Raw genomic sequence first — 24128 nt, 5'->3', positions numbered from 1 at the left:
AGTTCTGATACAGGACCTTTGACTTGAACTCTTGTTTCATTTTCTGCCCCTATATTTGTTACCTAATCCACTGACTATTTCCAGCACATTTTGCTTTTATTTTAGATTTCCAACATCTGTAGTTGTTTTGATTTTCAGAAAAACAGAGACCTAGTAGATCGTTTTTCATATGACAAAGCCCCCATTCCCAGGATCCTGTCTGATGAATATTCATCACATTAGTACATCTTTTATTAGATAACGGAAACTAGAGAGTGCAGACCGAATGGTCTCACCGAAGTCCTACTTAAAGATAATAAAACATCCTTGCTCTTATACTCAAATCTTTTCCAGCATAGACTGGGAAATTTTCCCCATAGCAGAGGTACCTATAGCTAGAAGCCACGGGTATAGAGCAAGAAGTCAAAGGGTTAGAGGGAAAAAGAGGAAGAACCTTTTCACAAGGAAGGTTGTTGGAATGTGGACGTGCTGCCTGCTGGTGGAGGCAGCTATGCTCACAGCTTTTATAAAGTATGTAGACAAGCATTTGGGCTGTATGGGGTCGTTAGAGCGCATTTACTTCTCAGCTCCCAATCTTAAAATCTGAATGTAAATTGTAGGTTCAACTTAAATTAATAAAGGGTTTCTAACAGCTATGAATCACAGACCAGACAATGCTGATTAAAATTCATTAGATGTCTGTGGTGTGGGTGCAAATCAGAAGGTGTGAAGTGTATGCAGATTCAAAGAAAGCATTGTAAATATGGAATTGTCCTTTGATGGATAGCGCATAAAATATTGAGCCCCATGTTGGGCCAGTGAGGCCTTCTGACTGTAAGTGTTGATTCCTGCTGCATTTTGTTTTGCCAAATAAAGAAGCAGCTTCATATCTACCAGTACTTTTCTCCAGTGGCTTCAGTCACTCGACAACCAGGGAGAGTTAATGTCTGGGCAGATGAGATCTATAGTGAGATCCAGTGGCTAGGAAGCTGGTACTGCAGTGCTCCATGGAGAGCGAAACACATGGTAAGGCGCAGAAGATGCCCTCTACCGGTCATCCACTGCAAACAAGGCCCCAGTTGGTGATGTTTGTTGGTACCACCAGACACTGAATTCTGAGGTAGAGAGTGGAACTGCCCCTGTCCAACAGCTTTTCCACTTTAAAACTCTCCCACACAGGTCCTCTGTCATTGTTGGACATCATGGACATCCACCAGACAAGCTCTTGAATAGCTAATACATAGATGACTATTGACCAAGTACTATTAACTGAGATTAGTATAGAACAATGGTCTGAACGGACATGGTGCACCAAAGGATTTGTTTCTGCATTGGACAAGTCTGCCTTATCATGTGTTTCGCTCTCCAGAACCAGCTTCCTAGCCACTGGATCTCACTATCGATCTAATCTGCCCAGGCACCTGCTGCATTTAAATGTCACCTTTTAATGCCTTATGTACAAGGAGACAGAGTCTGCTTGAATCTCTAGAATTCCTTCTCTCAGGGCACAGTTTTAAGGTGCTTGGAAGTAGGTACTGAGGAGACATTGGGTTGTGTTTTTTTTAAATACAGAGAGTGGTGAGTGTGTAGAATGGGCTGCCGGCGACAATGGTGGAGGCGGATACAACAGGGTCTTTTCAGAGACTCCTGGATAGGTACATGGAGCTCAGAAAACTAAGGGGCTATGGGTAACTCTCGGTAACTTCTGAAGTAAGTAAAAGGTTCAGCACAGCACTGTGAGCCGAAGGGCCTGTATTGTACTGTAGGTTTTCCATGTTTGTAAAATAAATGTCAGTGTTTCTGTTTCTTTTTCCTAGAGAACTGCATAACCCTACATATCACCGTATCCAGGGTTACCAACTTTCTTTATACCACGTAACCTTACCATTAACCGAAAGATCCACGGACCCCAGGTTAGGAACTCCTGCTCGATATTGTACTCTGATGTACCCCTTCAACATTTATGTCCAGAACTCCCTTTGCATCCTCTTCATTATTCATATTCATGTCAGAGCTAGACATATTTCCCTTAGCTAAGTTATCAATACAGTTTACGAATAGTTGAAACCTAAGCACAAATCTCTATGAAGGACCCTGAGAAGGACCTAATTACTCCCAGCACTTGTTAACCAACTCACAATTCATGTCAAAACAATACCTGAGTTCCACATCCTGCAATCTTGTTCACAAACCTCCTGAGTGAGAATATGTCATCAAATACAACACATCTATTACTCTGACCTCCAATTGATCAGTCAAGCATCAATTTTTATAATGTCTTCTTATCACATTCTTCATTATTGCTACCAACAAGTTCCCAATTCTTGATATCAAGCTAACAAGTCTGTAGTTTCGCAAGAACACAAAAACTCAATAAACAGGAGCAGGCTTAGGCCATCAACTCCTTTAAGCCTGCCTCATCATTTAATATGATCATAGCTGATCTACTGTATAAAGCCTCAACTTCCCTTCTTTCTCCATGTCCCCCCTTATTCCTCAATCTACCAAATATTTATCTATCTTCACTATAGGGTTCTCACACAGGTGTAAAAGAACTCTGAACTAAACACCAAGCTTAAACCAGTCAGTGAGGCAGTCCCAGTAAGATTAACTGTTTACTGTTCACTCTTCCACATTAACGTATGGTGAAAACTGTTGATAAAACAATACAAAATATATACAGTATTTGCTTCCTTCTTGACATCACATTTACATCATAAATACTTGCAAAAGTAAAACTACAACAACTATATTACATTAAAGTGCAACATACAGTCAGAATCTACCTACGCCATCGACTGGCTTTAAATACACTTCAATACAAACTATCTGCAACTCTTTAAGTAACAAAAAACATAAACTTTATTAATCGTCATTACTTTTAACAGAATTAGCGTTAACATTTTTAATTCAACATATCGATTATCTCATGAACTTACGGCGTTGCTTCACTAATGTTTCTAGTGCATAGAAAGAAACTTTTCTCGCACTGATCCTGCACATGTGAGCCCCCTCCTTCCGGTTTTTCCAAACCGGTATTTTTCCACAAGACGCAGCGAAACCGGGTGTGACGTCATCGCATGCCACGATATGTCACAGACAATGAATTTACTTTAAACAATCTTAGCTTTAACTAGAAAATGATAACAAACGAATTACTAAAGCGAAAATATAATAAACTAAACAAATGCCATAAAGGCAACACATTCACTTTAAATACTTTGAATAGTTTAGTCTCTACTGTGTGCCAGGGCAGAGAATTCCACAAATTCACTCTTGAATTTTAATTATAATCAGGCTTTCTTTAATGAGTCACTATTTCCACTATGTTGATGAAGTCTAGTATCAAGCCAATAATAACTGTTAAACCAAAATGGCCCATGGTTCCCTTCCTATTGTCTATCATTTTTTGAAAAAGGGAGTCAGAATGGCTGTTTTCTAATCTTTTGATATTTTCTCAGCATTTAGCAAATTATGAAACTGATGGGTCCACTCTTCTTTTAGCCATCTCATTGAAAACCCCAGCATACAGTCCATTGGGCCCAGGCAACCAGTCTCCCTTTAGTTCCCCAAGTTGCTCCCACCCCTTGAAATTGAGATTTCTGCAAGTTCTAGCATGTTATTTAAAATTAGCCATTCTTCACTCCCCAATCACTGAGATTTGCTTTGATGAGATTGACTTTGATGATGGTTGAGTGAACTCAGCCTTTTCTCCTTGGAGCAACAGAGGACGAGAGGTGACCTGATAGTGGTGTATAAGATGATGAGAGGCATTGATCGTGTGGATAATCAGAGGCTTTTTCCCAGGGCTGAAATAGTTGCCACAAGAGGACACAGGTTTAAGGTGCTGGGGAGTAGGTACAGAGGAGATGTCAGGGATAAGTTTTTTACTCAGAGCGGTGAGTGCGTGGAATGGGCTGCCAGCAACAGTGGTGGAGGCAGATAAGGTAAGAGTCTTTTAACAGAATTTTGGATAGGTACATGGAGCTTAGTAAAATAGAGGGCTATAGGTAAGCCTAGTAATTTCTAAGGTAGGGACATGTTTCGCACAACTTTGTGGGCCGAAGGGCCTGTATTGTGCTGTAGTTTTTCTATGTTTCTATGACTGAGCTTCATTCTTCAGCTTTGGGGATGCAAATTCCCAAGGTGGGGTTTTCTAGAAATATTCCTGAAGCTACAGTTAGAAGTCATCTTGGGTGTTCAAAGTCAGTTAGGCTGCAGTGTCCCTGGCTTGGAAATCAATGTTACTATTGCAATGATGAACAGACATGTCTATGCCACCTCCCAGAAGATACCCATCAATGCCACTACCATTGTGGTGAGAACTAGGAGAAATGGAAATGAAAGTCATACTGGACTCTTAACAGGGCAAATATTCTGCAAGTTCTACCATGAATGAAGAATAGCTGGGATCACCATCGTTGACAGAGAGAGATGTTGTATATCTTGATGGACCATGGCAGCAGTATAGGGGAAGTACTGTGGCCAAGGGTATTGGGTTTTTTATGCTCAGTCTAGTACGAATGCTCACAACTTACTGTACGTCAAAGAACCACATGCTGATTACTGCTAAATTGAATCAAGTCAAGATTATTGTCATTTAACTATATACATGCACACTGCCAAACAAAACAACGTTTCTTCAGATCAAGGTGTAATGCACAGTAGTACACATAACACACATATAACACTCAATAACTTTGGAAAGTAAGAATTACAGATAAACAAAGTAAAGTGTATAAATTAAATATTGTAAGGTACAAAACAGGTTAACCAGTGACACTTCGAATGCGATGCAGCAGGGAGTTCAGAAGCCTAATGAATGGCCAGATGTTTCCCATCTGGCCATTCTGGCCAGCCTCAGAGTCTCCTTCCTGATGGTAGGAAGTCAAAGAGGATGCTGGATGGATGGGTGGGATCCTTGATAATACTGAGGGCCCCACGTACACAGCGCTCCTGATAAATGCCCCCAGTGGATGATAGGAAGACCCCTATGAACCATTTGCTTGTTTCCACAGTCCTTTGTAGGGACTTCTGGTCCAATGCCCCACTGCTTCCATACCAGATGGAGATGCAAAATCAGCAGAGAGCTTTGACAGTTACTAGTATTTACTTCCTTAATCAGTTGACTCTTGCATTCTTCATCTACAATTGCTGAAGCATTTTATTTTTAAATAATAAAATTATTTAGAAATCCTGGAAACATTTTCCTCCAAATAGACACAGCAATTTCATAGCTCCACAATTATGAACTCCTTCCTACCTGGCAAGCATTTAAAAGATCAGCTGCTGTTCCTGCACTCTGTGCTCTTGCCCCTTGATTCTGGAGTAGATTTCTTACAGTCTCTTCCATCCTGAAACAAAATAAGGAATTAGTTTTACACGGTGTTTTTATTTTTCCCAGTTGGCTTGCAATCTTTTCTCAATTATTCCTCTAAGAATACGCATTGCTCTGTGACACAAACGAGTTAAGTGCTGTGAGCTAATGAAACTTTAAACAAGTTGCAAAAGGGGACAGTGAGCAAACTGAAGATCACGTTTTATCTGCGTCTTCACTTTCTCTCTGTGAGTAAGTGCCAGCTTTCTACTTAATGCCTTCCAACAGAGAAATAGTAGCACTCTGAAGGCCAGTGAAAAGTGAAGCAGTCACACTGGGTTCAAGTCAGACCACTCAACAGTAACAATTGTTCTCAAGTAGGAGATTCAATTTGTGCACAGGTGAAGTAAGTCTCACGTGCTTGGACTTTCATTTTCATCAGAATCTGAGAATTTCATGGAAGACTGACATTGCTCACTCAAGAGCTGAGCAAAAGCAGAATGCTTAAAACAAGCAAAGGAACATTTTTGCTGAGAATACATATAACTAAACTATTTTTTTAGTTTAAACACCGATAAGAAAAGGAACTCCCAACAAAAGGTAAATAAATAATCAGCATCCATACAAATTCACAACAAAATGGTCATCATTTAATATAGGCATCCACACCACTGAAATCCTTGAGGCTTCACAAACATTTGTGTGATGAACATAATGCAATCATTCAAGCTTCAACGCTTAAGTTGCATATCAGGAATAGCATCAATAGTATAACTGAAACTCGGGTCTTACATGCTTCTTTTAATAACAATGAATTTACAATGTTACTGGTAAGTTTTTAAATATTTAATGTACAAGGGAACCACAAAAAGGCATGCATTTGTAGTATTTTCCATCTTTAAATTACATAACCTTTTAGCAGCATCTGTGCTACAGTCCATGTACACAGCAGCATCTAATTAGCTGAGGTTTCACACAGATTTAAAGTGAACAGGACTGACTAATCAACCACTTTCTTACAATTATCCAGTCCTTGTTCGTGTCTTTTATTATTCAAGAAGCACAAGATGAATACTTTCACCATCTGTTGACCAAATGAGAATCAGCATTAACCACATCTAATCTACACTTCAGACAGTAGTAAGTAGTTTTATGTGACAGACTGGAACAATCCTAGCTCACAATCTGATGTTCATCAAGTCCACAAATACTCCAGGAAGATCCATCTTTACCATAAATATTGGCACTGATTTAGAACAGCTGAAATGCAACCTTAAATTTACAGTCTTCATGTCAAAAAGAATTAGTCAGTCTTCTCACAACTAGAATTTGGAAAAGTAAGCTTTTACCATAATGAAAATATTTAAAATTTTCACCACAAATAAATCAACTAGCTTTAGAAAGCGCAGCATGATGAAATGTATTCTGAACAGAAATGCAATGAGGAAGTGTTCCCAAAAATATATGTATCAGAACAGCTGTGAGAGAAGCTCTGAACCCACCAAATATCTGCAAGGTCAGGGGAGATCATCTCCGTTAGTGCAGGGGGCATGGGAACATGACAAATGGTGCAGTCAGTGACTACCCATCATTTCATATTGTCAATAGTGCCCCATTACACAAGCCAGAGATGACTGATGATAGTCACAAGACATAGGAGCAGAACTAGTCCATTTGGCCCATTAAGTCTGCTCTGCCATTCAATCGTGGCTGATTTATTTTTCCTGTGAAGCCCATTCTCCTGCCTTCTCCCTGTAACCTGTAACACTCTTACTAATCAAGAAACAATCAACCCTCACTTTAAATATAGCCAATGACTTGGCCTCCACTGCTATCTGTGACAATGATTTCCACAGATTGAACACACTCTGGCTAAAGAAGTTCCTCCACATCTCTGTTTCAAAGGGACACTCTTCTATTCTGAGAGTATGCCTTCTGGTCCTAGACTCCCCCACTGTTGGAAACATCCTCTCCCCGTCCACTCTGTCTAGGCCTTTCAAACTTCAATGAGATTTCCCCTTATTCATCTAAACTCCAGCAAGTACAGGCCCAGAGCCATCAAATGCTCCTCATATATTAACCCTTCCTTTCCAGCAATCATTCTTGTGAACCTCCTCTGGACCCTCTCCAATGCCAGCACATTCTTTCTTAGATCATAGGCCCAAAACTGCTCACAATACCTCAAATGTGATCAGACCACCATAAGGCAGCTAATCCTATATCTTCACATTACATTTTCCTTCCTTCATATCTCCTGGTCCTCTCAAAATGTGTACATTTACCTTCTCTACCACACGACTTCAACCTTCAAGTTGACTTTTAAGGGAATCCTCCCAAGTTCCTTTCCATGTCTGATTTCTGAATTGGCTTGCTGTTCAGAAAATAGTCTACACCTTTATTCCTTCTAACAAAGTGGTTGACCTTACACTTCCCTGCACTTCCATTTGCTACTTCGATATCCATTCTCCTAATTGTCCAAATCCTTCTGCAGATTCACTGCTTCCTCAAACACATCTGACCCTCCACCTATCTTTGAGCTATCGATAAACTTGGCCCGAAAGCCACCAATTCCGTCATCCAGGCGATTAACATACAAGGTGAAAAATAGCAGACCTAACATTGGTCCCTGCACATAACACCCCTTTACCTCCTGCCAGTCAGCCCATCTGATATTCATGCTAGTATCTGTCTTATAATACCATGGGCTCCTACCTTGATTGGCAGCCTCTGGGAGGCAGTTTACCAAATGCTCTAAGAATCCAAGAAAACGACATCCACTGACTTTTCCTTTGATTATCCTACCTGTTATTTCTTCAAAGAATTCCAAAAAAATTGTCATGCAAGGTTTCCCACTGAGGAAACCATGCTGACTTCGGCTCAAGCACCTCCAAATACCCTGAAACCACATCCATAACAACATTTTCCCAACTACTGAGGTCAGGCTTAATGGCCTATAATTTTCTTTTTTTTTGCCTCCCTCCCATCTTGAAGAGTGGAGTGACATTTGTAATTTTCCACTCCCCTAGAACCAATCCAGATTCTAGTGATTCTTGAAAGAATCACCTCCACAATCTCTTCAGCTACCTCTTTCAGGATGCTGGGGTGCACACCATTTGGTCCAGGTGACTTATCTATCTTCAGACGTTTCAGCTTCCCAAGCAACTTCTCCTTAGTATTAGCAATTACACTCACTTCCTCCCCCTAATACTCTCATATTTCTGGCATTCTGCTAGTATGCTCCACAGTGAAGATTGACACAAAGTATTGATTCAGTTCATCTGCCATTTCTTTTCTCCCCATGAGTACTTTTCCAATGTTATCTTCCAGCAATCGAATGTCCATTCTTGACTCTTTTTTTAACTCTTCAAATATTTGGAAATCATTTTGGTATCCTTTGTGATGCCATTGTGTTTGCTGACCACAAAGTTCCAAACTCATTATGAAGATCTAAATCCCTATCTGATATAGAGATCTATGGGTACCCTCATTAAGAGCAGTTATATTATTGCCACCTACTCGTCAAAGGCTAGGTCACTTTTCTGTTTATCCTCCATGGCAAGTTTAGTTATCAATACCACAATTTGAATGGTGGGCCCCCACCCTACCAGGAGGAGATACTTCCAGCTAATAAAGTAGTTTAAGTACAGTCCACTTATCTTTAGTGATGCAATTTAAATTTAGATAAAATTAGTAAAAAAAAATTTTAAACTCAGCGGATTTCCATCTTATAAAAGATCTCCAAATCACAAACACTTTCTAAAACACAGGTGTAATGCCTATAAGCTAAAAATATGTACTGTACCAATGAGTTACAAATCAACAAGTCATCTGTCACAGAAATTGAAGGGAAAGGAATAGATTCTAATTCATCCCATCTTTCTGTCATTCTTCTTGATGTTTCTTGACCCTTCTTAACAAACTTGACTGCTTTCTAACATTTATACTATTTTTTGCCAATTGGGTGACTTCACACACGTGATATTTTTTCAGATACATTTTCACACAAGTGGTCTAAAAGCTTTTGGAGATATTCACAATTGATGCCCTGAATCTGACTCTTTAAGTACATAAATATTCTGACTATTGATAAATCATCTATTTGATGTGTTAAGTGATATTATAAATCTGGTCTGCAAACTTCATTGAGTTAGCTAATATAGCCAGTGTTGTCTGGTTTGATGTATGCCCAATTAACATAACCCCATTGTTTTACACTGCATCTCTTAAGCTGCCAGCCCCATGCTGTGGCCAGCAATTTCTGCTCTACACACAGTGCTATTCATTTGTAATGTTATCCTTTGAACTTCAGACCGATTACTGTTTGCCATTTACATTAAAAACTGAAAACTGGCTCCCCTTTACAACAAGAAGCTGAACAAAGAATATTGGGTGGAAGTTTAACTTACTTGAAGCTTACAGCTGCTAAGTTAGAAAGCTGAACGTGGCAAAAATAAATCTCCTTGGCCCTGGAAAGTGAATATCTATCATGCCTCTTTTATATTGGCTAGCTTACCTTCATAGTTAACTTTCTCCGTCCTTATTGCTTTTTAGGTACTTTCTATTTTAAAAGCTTCCCAATACTCTATCTTCCCACTATTTTTGCTATATGCTCTCTGTCTTTCTTTTATGCTGTCTTTGACTTCACTTGTCAGTGTCATTGTCCCTTTAGAATGCTTCCTCTTCTTCGGCATGAACTGATCCTGGACCTTCTGCATTACTCTCAGAAACTGCAGTTCTTGCTGTTCTAATATAATTTACTTATAATCTACTTTGGCCTGCTCCTCTCTCATATCGATGTATTTATGTTTACTCATTCATCATATTGATACAGTTGATTTTAGCTTCTCCCCCTCAGAACGCAGGATGAATTCTATCATATTATGATTACTGCCTCTTAAGGGTTCCTTTATTTTATTCTTGCTTATCAAATCTGGTACATTGCACAGTATCCAATCCAAGATTGCCTTTTTTCTTGTGAGCTGAACCACAAAGATGCTTTAAAAAGACATTTCATAAGGATTTCCACAAACCACTTCTTTTGGGATACAACACCAACCTGATTTTCCAAATCTATCTGCATATTGAAATCCTGCAAGACCACTATAACATTGTCCTTCTTATATGCTATTTTTATTGTTTCCCATTGTAATTTGTAGCCCATAGCCTGGCAACTGTTCAAAAGCCTGTATATAACTCCCATTAGGGTCTTTTCATCCTTGCAGTTTCTGAACTCTACCCAGAACAATTCTACATCTTTCGATCCCATGTTACTTCTTTCTCAGGATTTTTTTTTCAATTTTACCAAAAGAGCCACCTCACTCCCTTTGCATACTTTCCTGTCTTTTCAATAAGTTATGTATCCTTGGATATTTAGCTCCCAGCTTTCAATGACGACTGTGTGATGTCATACCTGCCAATTTCTAACTGTTCTACACATCATATACCTTATTCAAATATAACACCTTCAGTCCTGTATACATGATCCTTTTCAAATATGTCTCCATGTTACAGGAATTTAAATTCTTATCCCTTTTTAATGTTTTTTGTCCTTTTTTTATTGTGGAGACTCCCATAACCTCTCCTGCATGCATCCTCCCTTTTACTTTTAAATGCTGTTGGGTCCATGCCAACGTGCTACTTAGTTTAAAGCCAATTCACAGGATCTCCCTGAGATTAATATTCTGTCTGGGTTTACCAAGATGGTCAAATAACTTGCTTGCTTCTAGAGAGGATGGTCTGAGCAGGTCGCTGGTATGAGAATTCTATATCCACACTAGTTGCTTAACGGTACACATGTATGAGAGATCATGCCACAAACAGGACTTGTCAAAAACTAAGTTATTGTTTCAGAATCTATGCTATAAATTCAAGAGCAAAACGGTCCCATGGGAACTTTAAGAAAACTGAATTTTTCTTTAGTGGAATTAGAAATGTCTCTGTTGGCAATATTCAAGTTAAGTTCAGTATAACCTTTGACAGCACACTGAATTTACAGTTTCTGCAATGCCAAAGACTTCAAAAATCTCAGCATGCACATTATCAATTTTGTTCTACATGGTTACAGTACAAATCAAATTTACATGACCAGTTCCCAGATCACTTCATCCTCCTTTCTCCTCACCCACTCTTCCTTGAGCAATCTGCAAATACAAACATCACTCCTGCATCATGAACTGCATTCTAACAGTCTTGCTCTTTAATCTTAATCAACAATGTTAGAAGTACAAAAAAACAGATGCTAACAGCCTGCAATACATTTTTGTCACAGTTGGAAGGTGTAAACCCAGACCAGCAAAGACTTTGGCAGATAATGGCACAGGAAGGCAGCAGTTTTGACTTCTTTATCATTGGTCGGAGGACACGCATAGCAAAAGTATGTTGTGGGAAATATGGATTACTAAGTGGCTTTTTTGGAGTCTCAGACATATGGACAGATCGTGGCAAGTTTTGTCTGTCCCATTTGCTCACTAGTAATGAATTTGGATTAATTCCTGCCAAGCAAGTCATTCTGCATGTTTGGCAAAAGTCAAAAAATTACACTGATTGCAACAAAGTAATATAGTTTTTTTTTTAAAATTTAAGCAAGGCCTGATTTTACAGGGAAGTATTGTGTGCAGTTTTTTTTTTACCTACCTACAGGAAAGATGTCAATAAGATTGAACAAGTGCAGAGAAAATTTACAAGGATGTTTCTGGGACTTGATGACCTGAATTAAAGGAAAAGGTTGAATAGGTTGGGACTTTATTCCCTAGAGTGTGGAAGAATGAGAGGAGATTTGATAGAGGTAAACAGAACTATGAGGGGTATAAATAGGGTAAATGCAAGCAGGCTTTTTCCACTGAAGTTGGGTGGGACTACAACCAGAGATTATGGGTTAAGGTAGAAAGGTGAAATGTTCAAGGAGAACATGTTAGGGGACTTCTTCACCCAGAGGGTGCTGAGTGTGGAATGGGCTGCCAGCACGTGGTGGAGGCAAGTTCAATGTCACCACTGACCAAACTTACTGCTTTCCCTGCTTACGAGCTCCTGAGGAGGGAGCTGCATTCTCTGTAACTGTTGATAACAGTGTAAAAACAGACAGAAATTCTGTGGGTCATAGTGTTACAGTAATACAGCACAGAAACAGGTCCTTCAGCCCATGCCGACTGACCACAGCATCCTTCCTGCTAATCCCAGTTGCCCACTTTCAACCCATAATCCTCCAAACCCTTCCCTTCCATGTACCTATCCAAATCCTCAAATGATTTAAGTGTGCCCACCTCCCACTGCTACTGACTGCTCATTCCAGGTACTGGTCAGTCTCTGTGTAAAGAATTTAAATCTCTCACTCTTACTGTGTTTCTGTACCCTCTTATTTTTAATTCACACCTCTGGGGGAGAAAAAGCTATGAACCCACATCCCTCATGAGTTTATAAACTTATGTGAGGTCACCCCACATGCTCCTGTGTTGTGGGGAAAAATGATTTGGTGTGGCCAATCACTCCCTGTAACTCAGGACCCCAGCCCATGCATCATCCTTGTAAATTTCCAGGGCACTTCACCACTACTTGTTTGCCACTGATCATAAACTCAAGATTTCTAATTTCTCCAAACAATTTTATATAATCTACATTTATTACTGATTGCAGCTTGGTAGATTTTAAAATACTCTTGCCAATTTTTGACTGTGGTGCTTTCAAGAATTCATTTTGTATGAAATTAGAGTCATGAAGTTACAGAAAAGTACAGAAAATAAACAAGCATTTGGCCCATCTAGTCCATGCTGACCCACTTACACTGCCTACTCCCATCAACCTGCACTGGAAACATAGCCTTCTGGAGCCCTACCAAACTTGTCTTACACACGGACCTCAAGCTCGCATGCAATACTTGTGCTGGTAGCTTGTTCCACAGTTTCACTTCCCTCTGAGAGAAGAAGTTTCCCTTCATGTTCCCCTTAAACTTTTCATATTTCACCCTCACCTCAACACCTCTGGTTGTAGTCCCACCAAACCTCAGCAGAAAAAGCCTGCTTTATTTACCCTATCTATACCCCGCATAATTTTGTATACCTCTACCAAATCTCCCCTCAATCTTCTATGTTCCAAGGAATAAAGTCCTATCCTATTCAAACTTTCCCTATAACTCAGGTCGTCCAGTCCCAACAACATCCTTGTAAATTTCCTCTGTACTCTTTCAACCATATTTATATCCTTCTGTAAATAGGTGACCTAAATTGCACACATTTTTGCCAATTTTTGTCTGTGATGCTTTCAATTACTCATTTTGTACGGAATTATTTCCAATAAAAATCTCTTGATCGCAATTTTCCCTCTAATTTGTAATGAGCAGTGTGCGCAAAAATCTTGTGCTGTGCATTTTTTTGCCCAGTGACAGCATCATGTACGCACTGAATTTTATATATAGGGGCATTCATTTTAACAGCTAGCAAAACACCGCCAATAAGAATTTTGATCTCCTCTGGGATCGATCGTTTTCACTCTCGTTCATCTGCACCCTCACAAAACATATGTAACAGGCCTGTAGCGGGTAATGAAGGATTTTCTTGCAGGAGCTTTTGCATACCATCCATGTTTGATTTTCTTGTTAAATGATGCTTCAAAAAGTCAAGTTTCCAAATATCACTCCACTTCATCCACTTTTGCATTACACACAGGTAACACCAGTTTCTGTATTGTATATAAATATTTCTCATAGCTTCATGTTCCGGACCTTTCGTTGCAGCAGCTTCTACCGTTACAAGCCTGCGGTCGTACTGAGAGTGTTACTGTAAGAGCACCTGACTATGACGTCAGTTTGCTTCAGCTTTTTACACAGGCGTAGTAGAGAGAGAGGAGAGCAGCTGCCAGAACTTCAGCCATGGTCACTGCGATGTTCTGGAACTCTTTTAAGCTGAAAAGATTGGGTTAAACATCGGCTCACGGTGCACATGTATGTGAGACAGTCACTTTGTATAATCCAGAGGAGTGGATTTTGGGGCCACTTGTGTTAACGCTGGGTATGTTGTGTGGTCACCTCTCGAAGGCGATATCCCTGTGACAGGTTGTTTTTGGTGATAATTCATATGTGGATTTGGAACAGCTCAACGGATAAGATTTTCAACGACGGTTATTCCATCTACCTGTGGAATTCGATGTCATCGCCTTTTCTCTACGTTTCACCCTGGATTACAAATATCCCTCGCCCATCATTTATTACGTGGATGACTGAATTTTCCTACTTTACCATCTCAAGACTTTAAACCTTGTTCCCAAGCTCAATAGTCTGGGAGTTACATTTACACACATATATACATATAACACTGCTAACTTTTGTTTATCTTGGTTGAGTTACTACATTATAAGTAGATATTAATAAAGAAAGTGGTTTTAACATTAACACCTGACTCAGTGTGAGATCACTTGCTGCTGGTTTATTTTTAAATTGTTACAGTTCATAACATTGTTTCATTAAACTATTCTGCTGTAAGTAGGCCAGCTGTTCCTTTGCGCTTCACACACTTTACTTCTTTGGAAGTCAACTTAGTGAATCAATAATTTCTTCAATAAAACCTGTATAGATAAGGCAGTTGTAAATTCTGCAGACAAATCATCTCAAACTCCATGTTGCCAACATCATCCACCTCAGGAAACGGAGAAGGAAATGCGATTAGAAAGATAGAAACATAAAAAAAAACCATACAGCACAATACAGGCCATTCAGCCCACAAAGCTGTGCCGAACATGTCCTTACCTTAGAACTGCAAAGGCTTTACCCATAACCCTTTATTTTTCTAAGCTCCATGTAGCCATCCAGGAGTCTCATAAACGACTCTATCGTATCTGCCTCCACTACTGCCACTGGCAGCCCATTCCACAAAATCATCACTATCTGCGTAATAAAACTTACCCCTGACTTCTCTGTACCTACTTCCGAGCACCTTAAAACTGTGCCCTTTCATGTTAGCCGTTACAGCCCTGGGGAAGAACCTCTGACTATCCACAAGATCAATGCCTCTCATCATCTTATACACCTCTATCAGCTCTCATCATCCATTGCTCCAAAGAGAAAAGGCCAAGTTCACTCAACCTATTTTCATAAGTCATGCTCCCCAATCCAGGCAACATCCTTGTAAATCTCCTCTGCACCCTTTCTATGGCTTCCACATCCTTCCTGTAGTGAGGTGACCAGAACTGAGCACAGTATCCAAGTGGGGTCTGACCAGGGTCAAGCTTCAACATTACCTTCTCGGCTCTTAAACTCAATCCCCCAATTCATGAAGGCCAATGCACCATATGCATTCTTAACCACAGAGTCAACCTGCACAGCAGCTTCAACTGTCCTATGGACCCGGACCCCAAGATCCCTCTGATCCTCCACTCTACCAAGAATCTTATCATTAATACTATATTCTGCTATCATATTTGACCTACCAAAATGAACCACCTCACACTTATCTGGGTTGAACTCCATCTGCCACTTCTCAGCCCAGCTTAGTATCCTATCAATGTCCCATTGTAACCTCTGACAGCCCTCCACACTATCCACAACACCTCCAACCATTGTGTCATCAGCAAATTTACTAACTCATCCCTCCATTTTCTCATCCAGGTCATTTATAAAAATCACAAAAAGTAGGGATCCCAGAACAGATCCCTGAGGCACTCCACTGGTCACTGACCTCCATGCAGAATATTACCCGTCTACAACCATTCTTTGCCTTCTGTGGGCAAGCCAGTTCTGGATCCACAAAGCAATGTCCCTTGGATCCCATGCCTCCTTACTTTCTCAATAAGCCTTGCATGGGGTAGCTTATCAAATGCCTTGCTGAAATCCATATACACTACATCTACTACTCTACCTTCATCAATGTGTTCAGTCACATCCTCAAAAAATTCAATCAGGCTCGTAAGGCACAACCTGCCTTTGACAAAGCTATGCTGACTATTCCTAATCATATTATGCCTCTCCAAATGTTCATAAATCCTGCCTCTCAGGATCTTCTCCAACAACTTACCAACCACTGAAGTAACACTCACTGGTCTATAATTTCCTATCTCTATTCCCTTTCTTGAATAAGGGAAAAACATCTGCAACTCTCCAATCTTCTGGAACCTCTCCTGTCCCCATTGATGATGCAAAGATCATCGCCAGAGGGTCAGCAATCTCCTCCCTCACTTCCCACAGTAGCCTGGGATACATCTTGTCCAATCCCAGTGACTTATCCAACTTGATGCTTTCCAAAAGCTCCAGCACATCCTCTTCCTTAATATCTACATGCTCAAGCTTTTCAGTCTGCTGTAAGTCATCCCTACAATTGCCAAGATCCTTTTCTGTAGTGAATACTGAAGCAAAGTATTCATTAAGTACATTTGCTATTTCCTCCAGTTCTATACACACTTTTCCATTGTCACACTTGATTGGTCTTATTCTCTCATGTCTTATTGTGTGCGATCATGAAATATACTGAACATGCCAATGTGGTAGATGGTGACAATGTTTTGTGTGGAGTTCAAATTCCTTTCTGCACCAGCAGCAAAGGATGAGTGTGCACATGCATCTTAGAGTAACATTGCTTGATAGCTTTATCATGAAAAGCTGAATTAAATATATTTATATTGAGTACTGCTCATCTGTCTCTTTGCTGATAACAGCATTTTTTTCTGAACATGTAGCTAAAGTTTTGCTTTGTATGTAATATATAGGATAGAGAGAAATAATCAGAGTGTGGCTGAAAAGGGCAAGTTGGTACTGTTCACACTGATTAGTTTTGGATTTTACCTGGATAAGGGGTATGTAGATATTCTGCTTTACCAGGGAAATGAGGTCAGTTTATAGAGTTGAACATTTGTAGAATTTAAAAAAAATAATCCGGTCAAAAAAGCAAACTTAAGGTAAGTACAATTAAAAGATGCTTCTTAGAGAACAGTGTGTTATTTTTTTTCCAGACTTCCATACATTCATAAGAGGTGCAGAAGCCAATATTCGGATGTCCTGATGAAAGGTCTCAGTAGACTCTTTATTCCCATCTACAGATGCTGCCTGCCCTGCTGAGCTCCTCCAGCATTTTGTATGTGTTGCTCTAGACTTCTAGAATCTGCAGTACCTGTTGTCAGCTAACATTTTTCTTCACCCTAGGCATTCCATTAGGTTCAAGGATAATTCACTTCCATTCCAGTTCTAAGAAACTGAATATACAGTTGTGTGGGTAATCATCACACACTGGCTGTTACAAGGTATTGATCAGATGATTGATCCAATGACAAGGAAATGCAAGATACCTAAAGACCAGGCTCTGTCACACAAATTAAGTACACACAGGGACAGGCACCAGCATGACCCTCAGTCCACTTGCTATCAACATTTCCCATCACCGCATCCATTCAGTCCTCTTTGATGTCTCCCTCATTCAGATTCATTTATTTATCACATACAGTGGAATTCATTGTTTGTATCAACAACAAACAACCAAAAGATGCGCTGGGGGAGCCTGTGGGTGTCACCACACATTCTGGTGTCGACATAGCATGTCCACCATGTTCAGTATAACAAGAAGCAACAGAACAAAGCAAACCCCCTTCTCACCCACATGCCCATTCGTACGCATAGACCAGGCCTCCATCTGCCTCTAGCCCTTGAATCAGAGACTCTCAGACCCTGCAGAAGCAGGGGCAAAGGCAGGTTACTCACACCTTAAAACCAGTCACTTCAGGCAGATGGGGCAACAGCCGTGGTTGGCAGCTCATCTGGAAGGAAAACTCTGATCTCAAACGTCCACTATCTTGTGGCTTTACCCACTCATGAGGAAGGCTTCAGAAGTAAACCCTGAGGAAAAATCTGGAGCTGGAGTCCCGAAGGCAGTTGTATGTTGAGTTCAGAGCTAACTTGCAACTTCTGCAATTCTGCTGCTACCAAACAGTATGGGTCTCTGTCATTCCCTTGGGTTCATCAGAGGCATGGAGAGGGGGAGTCTGTTACATGGGCAACTACATATTGTACTGCTCTAGCTTATGACCCTAGACAGCTAGGATGCAACATCCATGGTCGACTCTGACTGATAGAGGTCTCAGAGACAATAACAGCTATAAACATAGAAAACCTACAGCATAATACAGGCCCTTCAGCCTACAATGCTGTACCGAACATGTACTTACTTTAGAAATTGGGAAGACCTGGGAAAATGCCTCTGATTATCCACACAATCAATGCCTCTCATCATCTTATACACCTCTATCAGGTCACCACTCATCCTCTGTCACTCTAAGGAGAAAAGGCCAAGTTCACTCAACCTATTCTCATAAGGCATGTTCCCCAATCCAGGCAACATCTTTGTAAATCTCCTCTGCACCCCTTCTATGGTTTCCACATCCTTCCTGTAGTGAGGTGACCAGAAATGAGCACAGTTCTCCAAGATCAGGGTCCGATATAGCTGCAAGTTAAATAGTTAGTTGATAATTCAGAAAGAAAGAAAAAAGAAATCAAAGGAGCAAGTTAGCAAACCAGTACTGATAATATGAATAATTAAACCTTACAAACCTGAATCAGTTACAGAGCATACTCTATTCAAACTCAGATACATCTAGAAACTTTTCCTGCTTCCTCCTGAAATGCTATGTACACTGTTATTTTCAGTATTCCTTTTAACTGACTAAAATTCTTTAAAGCAGGTGCAATCTGCCAATGGAATGACAACATCAGGTATTAGAAACAGATGTCAGGTGGAGCTTACAACTAAATTATAGCAAGCACAATATTCTCGGATACATAAGGTGAGATAGACAGTATCCATTGATAATCTAGCAAGTCTTAAAGACTGAGGCAGATTTCCTTCCTTGGTCACATACCAAATCCACCAATGCTTTTCAGATAAAATATGCTGAGATTTAAACATCACTTTGAAAGTTTTTTTTTCCTTGAATCTACACTGGAATTACAGAGAAGTATTTATTTATGGATTATACCAGATCATGAATGTATCTTAGAATATTTAACAGGAGAAAGGCTTAACAGATCCAGAGGAGAGTACCACTAATTGTTTCATAATCGGTCTACATATTGTGAAGTGTCATTATGTTTTCATAATCTAGCATCTTCTGCAGTTCAGTTCAGAACCTCTTTTAAAGGCGTTTACATTTTCTACACATCAACAGAAAATCAAAATCGGAAATTTAAACCAGCATGAAAATTTTTAGACTGTCTTCTGCAAAACTGCTTGAGTCAAGCACAAGATATCAATAAGTGCATTAATATAAGCATCACACACAAAATGGTGAATGAACTCAGCAGGCTAGGCAACATCTATGTTAAATAGTAAACAATCAATGTTGCAGGCCGTGGCTCTTCTTCAGAACACTTCTCCATGGATGCTGCCTGACCTGCTGAGTTCCTCCAGCACCTTGGATTTCCAGCATCTGCAGATTTTCTCATGTCTGTGATCATGTTACCTCTGTTAATGGACAGAATACCAAATGATTTACAAGAATAACTTGGTTTTGTAAAATTGTGAAGAAGCTCAATTCCTTTGAAGGTTAGTTAGTAATTAAGTTAAAAAATATGTCAATATTCAAAATTATAATGAACAGATGATGAGAAATATCCAATAACCGGAAATTGCCAAACTACCTGTATTCACCACTCAGCTACCCACTGTGTCTGAAGTTAACTTGGACGAATCTTTAAACTGCATCTATCAAGGCAGCTCTAACCGGGTCAACAATTTACAGATCATTACTTGGGACTGGTCTGTGGATTCCACTACCAAAGAAATGTTGAAAAGAACCGAATAGTCAGCTAGGTAACATCTGATGCGTAACTAGTTCAAAGCTCAGAGTAAATTTATTATTAAAGTACATATATCTCACCATAAACCCTGAGATTCAGTTATCAAAACCCTTGAATGTTTATGATTCTCAAATCAAAGTATTAAATATATGTACAGTATCAAAAACTGTAAACATTTATAAACAAATAGACAAACTCACTTTATTATCAAAAATAACTAATTGACAAATGACCTCCTCCCTCACAACCATGACCTACCACTAAATATCGTGCACGGTGACAAATAGAGTTGCTGATCTATGCACAATGTACATATCTATGTACGATGTATATACTAACTTCCATCCTAATGTGGAGAAATTGCAGGAAGTTAGTGCTGTATTGCTTAACTCTAAAGGATAGAAATTATCGTTAAGTACCTCCCAAGAGGATTTTAGGCATGCTTGCATAGCAAAACACCCATATTTCTATGCAGAGCTGCTGGCATTTCACAGGGAAATCTGAATAAATGCTGATACTCGGCAATGAAGAATCCACTGCAATATTAATTCTGCCATAGCAGTTGCCTCCAATACACTACACTACATTCAATGGCAGTGTCCTTGGCATACTTAACTACCACACCACAATCCTACATCATAATAAATATTGGACAAATTATTTGGAAAGCCATCTTAATTTTATATTTTAAACAACTTTAACCTTATTTCAAAAGTCACTCAGTCATGCAATTCCAAATTCTCTTATACAGATTGGACTTTAATTGTACTGTACCTCACTGGCTCAAAAATTTTCTCTAATTAAAAGTTTAGGAAGCAGACTGGTTACATTTTAAACTTGCTAAGTGAAGTATGAGCATAATGATGCGGTTATACTTGTCACTGTTAAACCAGCTACCTAAAGCATGTTTGCTGCAGACCACACAGGCACACAGAGATCAGTTGTCTTTGCCTCTTCCGTTTAACTTTCCTTTACAATCTGTGCTTTTGAAGATTGTTATTCTGAGCTCCAGAACTCCCTTTTCAAACACATCAATTTCAATGAGTCATTAGCATTCAGCCACACCCAAGTAAGTTTTATCCAGAAGTGCTGAGTGATAGATATCACTCTTTGTGTCTGTCCACACTATGAGTGAATGTAGAGACCCACCATTTTACGCCTAGTATACTATCAGCAATGCCAATCACATCCATAGGGGTTACCCATCTAGAACTCAGGAGGAAAGAAGTTTGTACATTTGCTTTCAATTTCTTTAACATTTTTAATTATTTTCAAAATAGCACTGTGACTGTAGCACTGTAACTTTAGATATTCAAAAAAGTAGCAATTTCTGTCAGTTATTCACAAGAATTGTTATTGGAAACAATTCAGAAGATGTGTAGCTTAGGTAGATGATGGTTGATTGTGTTGTTCTCCAATCTTGGAAATTTACTTGCAAACGTTTCGTCACCATGCGAGGAGACATTGTCAATGTGTTGTTGATTATGGTGTGTCCTCTGCGTGCTTGGTCTTTATATATACTTATCAGTCAGCTGTTGGACATCAATCAACAGTGCACTGACAATGTCTCCTCGCATGGTGATTAAACATTTGCAAGTAAGTTGCCAAGATCAGAGAACAACTCAATCCAACCAACAATTGCAATGAATTTCAACAGACATATAAATCCTTTCAATTTGTATTGAGAGGAGGTGAGCCTCTGTTCCCAAATTTGCCTCCTCTTACAGTCAGACAGGGCATTGCTGAGAATTTCTAACCCTTGCCACACAATTCCAGGCATGGAGGTCAACTTGATCAACTCTATGCAGGTGGTCAAAGCAAGTGAGAATGTGTGGGAGTTACGAATCCAACTCAGTAGCTAAAAGTAGCTGAAGAAAATGCCATTTCTATACAGATTCAAGGAATGATATGAAGTGATTGCAAGCATGGATTATCTAATGCAGTTTCTCTAACGACAAGCACCACAGTGTCACAGCTTGTCAAGTTGCTATCTGTAGAGTTTAAGTATTCTTCGAATGATCTTGTGCACTTCCTGACCCTCTGATTTCCTTCACATCCCATGGGAAATTGCTTCTCATGCAGGGTTTCCCAACCTTTTCTATGCTCTGGACCCCTATCATTAACTGAGGGGTTTGTGGACCCCAGGTAGGGAACTCCTGCTCTAGTGTGTAGCTGAGAAATAGAATCACGGAGGAGTTGATAGAAATGTGAAAATAAAAGATGGGATTAGTGTAAGGGGTGTATGATGGTCAGTACAATTCCGAGCTACAGCATCACTATGCCAGTTGCTAACTGGATTCTAATCCTACCCCATTTAACTTCTCTTTTGCTCTGTTTAATTCATCAACTGAAATGACATTTGTTATTGTTCAGGAGGAAGGATACATGATAATATTTTTTGAAGCATTTCTTGTGATGCAGCTGTTAAATGTGCACGATCTGAACCCTACAATTTTATAACCACAGGTGAAATAACATTCAATACGTTATCAGTGTTTAACAACCTAATCCCATCTGCCTGCACAAGCTCTCTATCCTCTATTTGTCTGTCTAAATCCCTCGTAAACATTACCTTTCTATCTGCTTCCAGCACTTCCCCTGGCAGCACATTCCGGAAACCTATCACTCTGCATGTTAAAGAAAACTTAGACCATAAGATCATAAGATATCGGAGCAGAATTAGGCCACTTGTTCCATCGAGTCTGCTCGATCGTTTCATGATGGCTAATGCATTTTTCCTTGCAGCCCCAAACTCCCGTCTTCCCTCCCAAATCCATTTATGCCCTTTCATTCTTTAGATTTCTAGTGAAAACCAGCCCAAACCTCTCAAATGTTCCTCATATGACAAGCTGTTCACACCTGGAATCATGTTTTAGAACATCCTCCTGTTTTATTTATATATATAAACAAACACGAACTAAATTAAGGTCTCTTTGCCTTCTTATTATATGCTCTCATTATTTATTGCTGTTTATTTATATTTGTACTTACACAGTTTGTTGTCTTCTATGCTCTACTTGCTTGCTCATTGATCCTGTTATAGTTACTATTCTACAGATTTGCTGAGTATGGCTGCAGGAAAAAGAATCTCAGTGTTGTATGTGGTGACATATATATACTCCGATAATAAAATTTATAATAAAACTCTGAACAAATTGAAAAGAGGGTATTATGTCAGTGTAACAGAACTCTTTCCATATTCCCTTCAGGATATTCCAAAAGCTTGACAACCGATAAAATACTTTATAAGTGTAAAACAAAGACAAACTTGCCTTTTGTTGTAAATAACAACATCATTGCAATTCTGTCAAGCCAAATAAATAATTTGACAATGCAGTCACTGTGGTAACATTGGTATCCCATAACCCCATTGTATATAGCTAACTCTGACAGAGAGCATTATGATGATCATCAGTTTATCTGTGGAGAAGGAAAAAGGCAAGGTAATTAGGTGACGAATGGACAGAAGCTCACATAGAGCAGTGGGATATGTAAGAAAATAATTTCCTGAGAAACTATTATATCACTATCACAGTCTGTGTCAAAAGTGGTAATAAATTAGCATATAGGAGGGAGATAGAAAATCTGGCTGAGTGGTGCTACAACAACAACCTCTTACTCAAAGTCAGCAAGACCAAGGAGCTGATTATTAAACATAGAAACACAGAAAACCTACAACACAATACAAGCCCTTCGGCCCACAATGCTGTGCTGAACATGTACTTACTTTAGAAATTACCCAAGGTTACCCATAGCCCTCTATTTTTCTAAGCACCATGTACCTATCCAGGAGTCTCTTAAAAGACCCTATCATTTCCACCTCCACCACTGTCACTGGCAGCCTATTCCATGCACTCAGTGTAAAAAGACTTACCCTTGACATCTCCTCTATACCTACTTCCAAGCACCTTAAAACTGTGCCCTCTCGTGTAAGTCATTTCAGCCCTGGGAAAAAAGCCTCTGACTATCCACACAATCAATGCCTCTCATCATCTTATACACCTCTATCAGGTCACCTCTCGTCCTCCGTCACTCCAAGGAGAAAAGGCCGAGTTTACTCAACCTATTCTC

General features: G+C 39.6%; 1 protein-coding gene across 16 annotated transcripts in view; it reads right to left on the bottom strand.

Moving 5' to 3' along the window:
• nckap5l (NCK-associated protein 5-like) overlaps positions 1 to 24128 on the bottom strand; it is a 954759-nt gene that overhangs the window by 413712 nt on the left and 516919 nt on the right. For 15 of the 16 annotated variants that reach the window (XR_009511536.1, XR_009511537.1, XR_009511538.1 and 12 more), the window contains one exon: positions 5243 to 5333. Coding sequence is in view for 13 of the 16 variants with exons in the window: in XM_059966283.1 (XP_059822266.1) it covers positions 5243 to 5333 (91 nt within the window). In the remaining 3 variants the exon portion in view is untranslated. Of the gene's footprint in view, positions 1 to 5242; positions 5334 to 23048; positions 23102 to 24128 lie in introns of those variants that run through there. The other variant, XM_059966291.1, reaches the window with a different exon arrangement.

The sequence above is a fragment of the Hypanus sabinus genome, chromosome 4 (assembly GCF_030144855.1).
Source record: "Hypanus sabinus isolate sHypSab1 chromosome 4, sHypSab1.hap1, whole genome shotgun sequence".
In the NCBI taxonomy this organism is placed as follows: domain Eukaryota; kingdom Metazoa; phylum Chordata; class Chondrichthyes; order Myliobatiformes; family Dasyatidae; genus Hypanus; species Hypanus sabinus.
The sequence above is the reverse complement of the archived record's forward strand: the minus strand, read 5'-3'. Positions and strand labels throughout refer to the sequence as shown.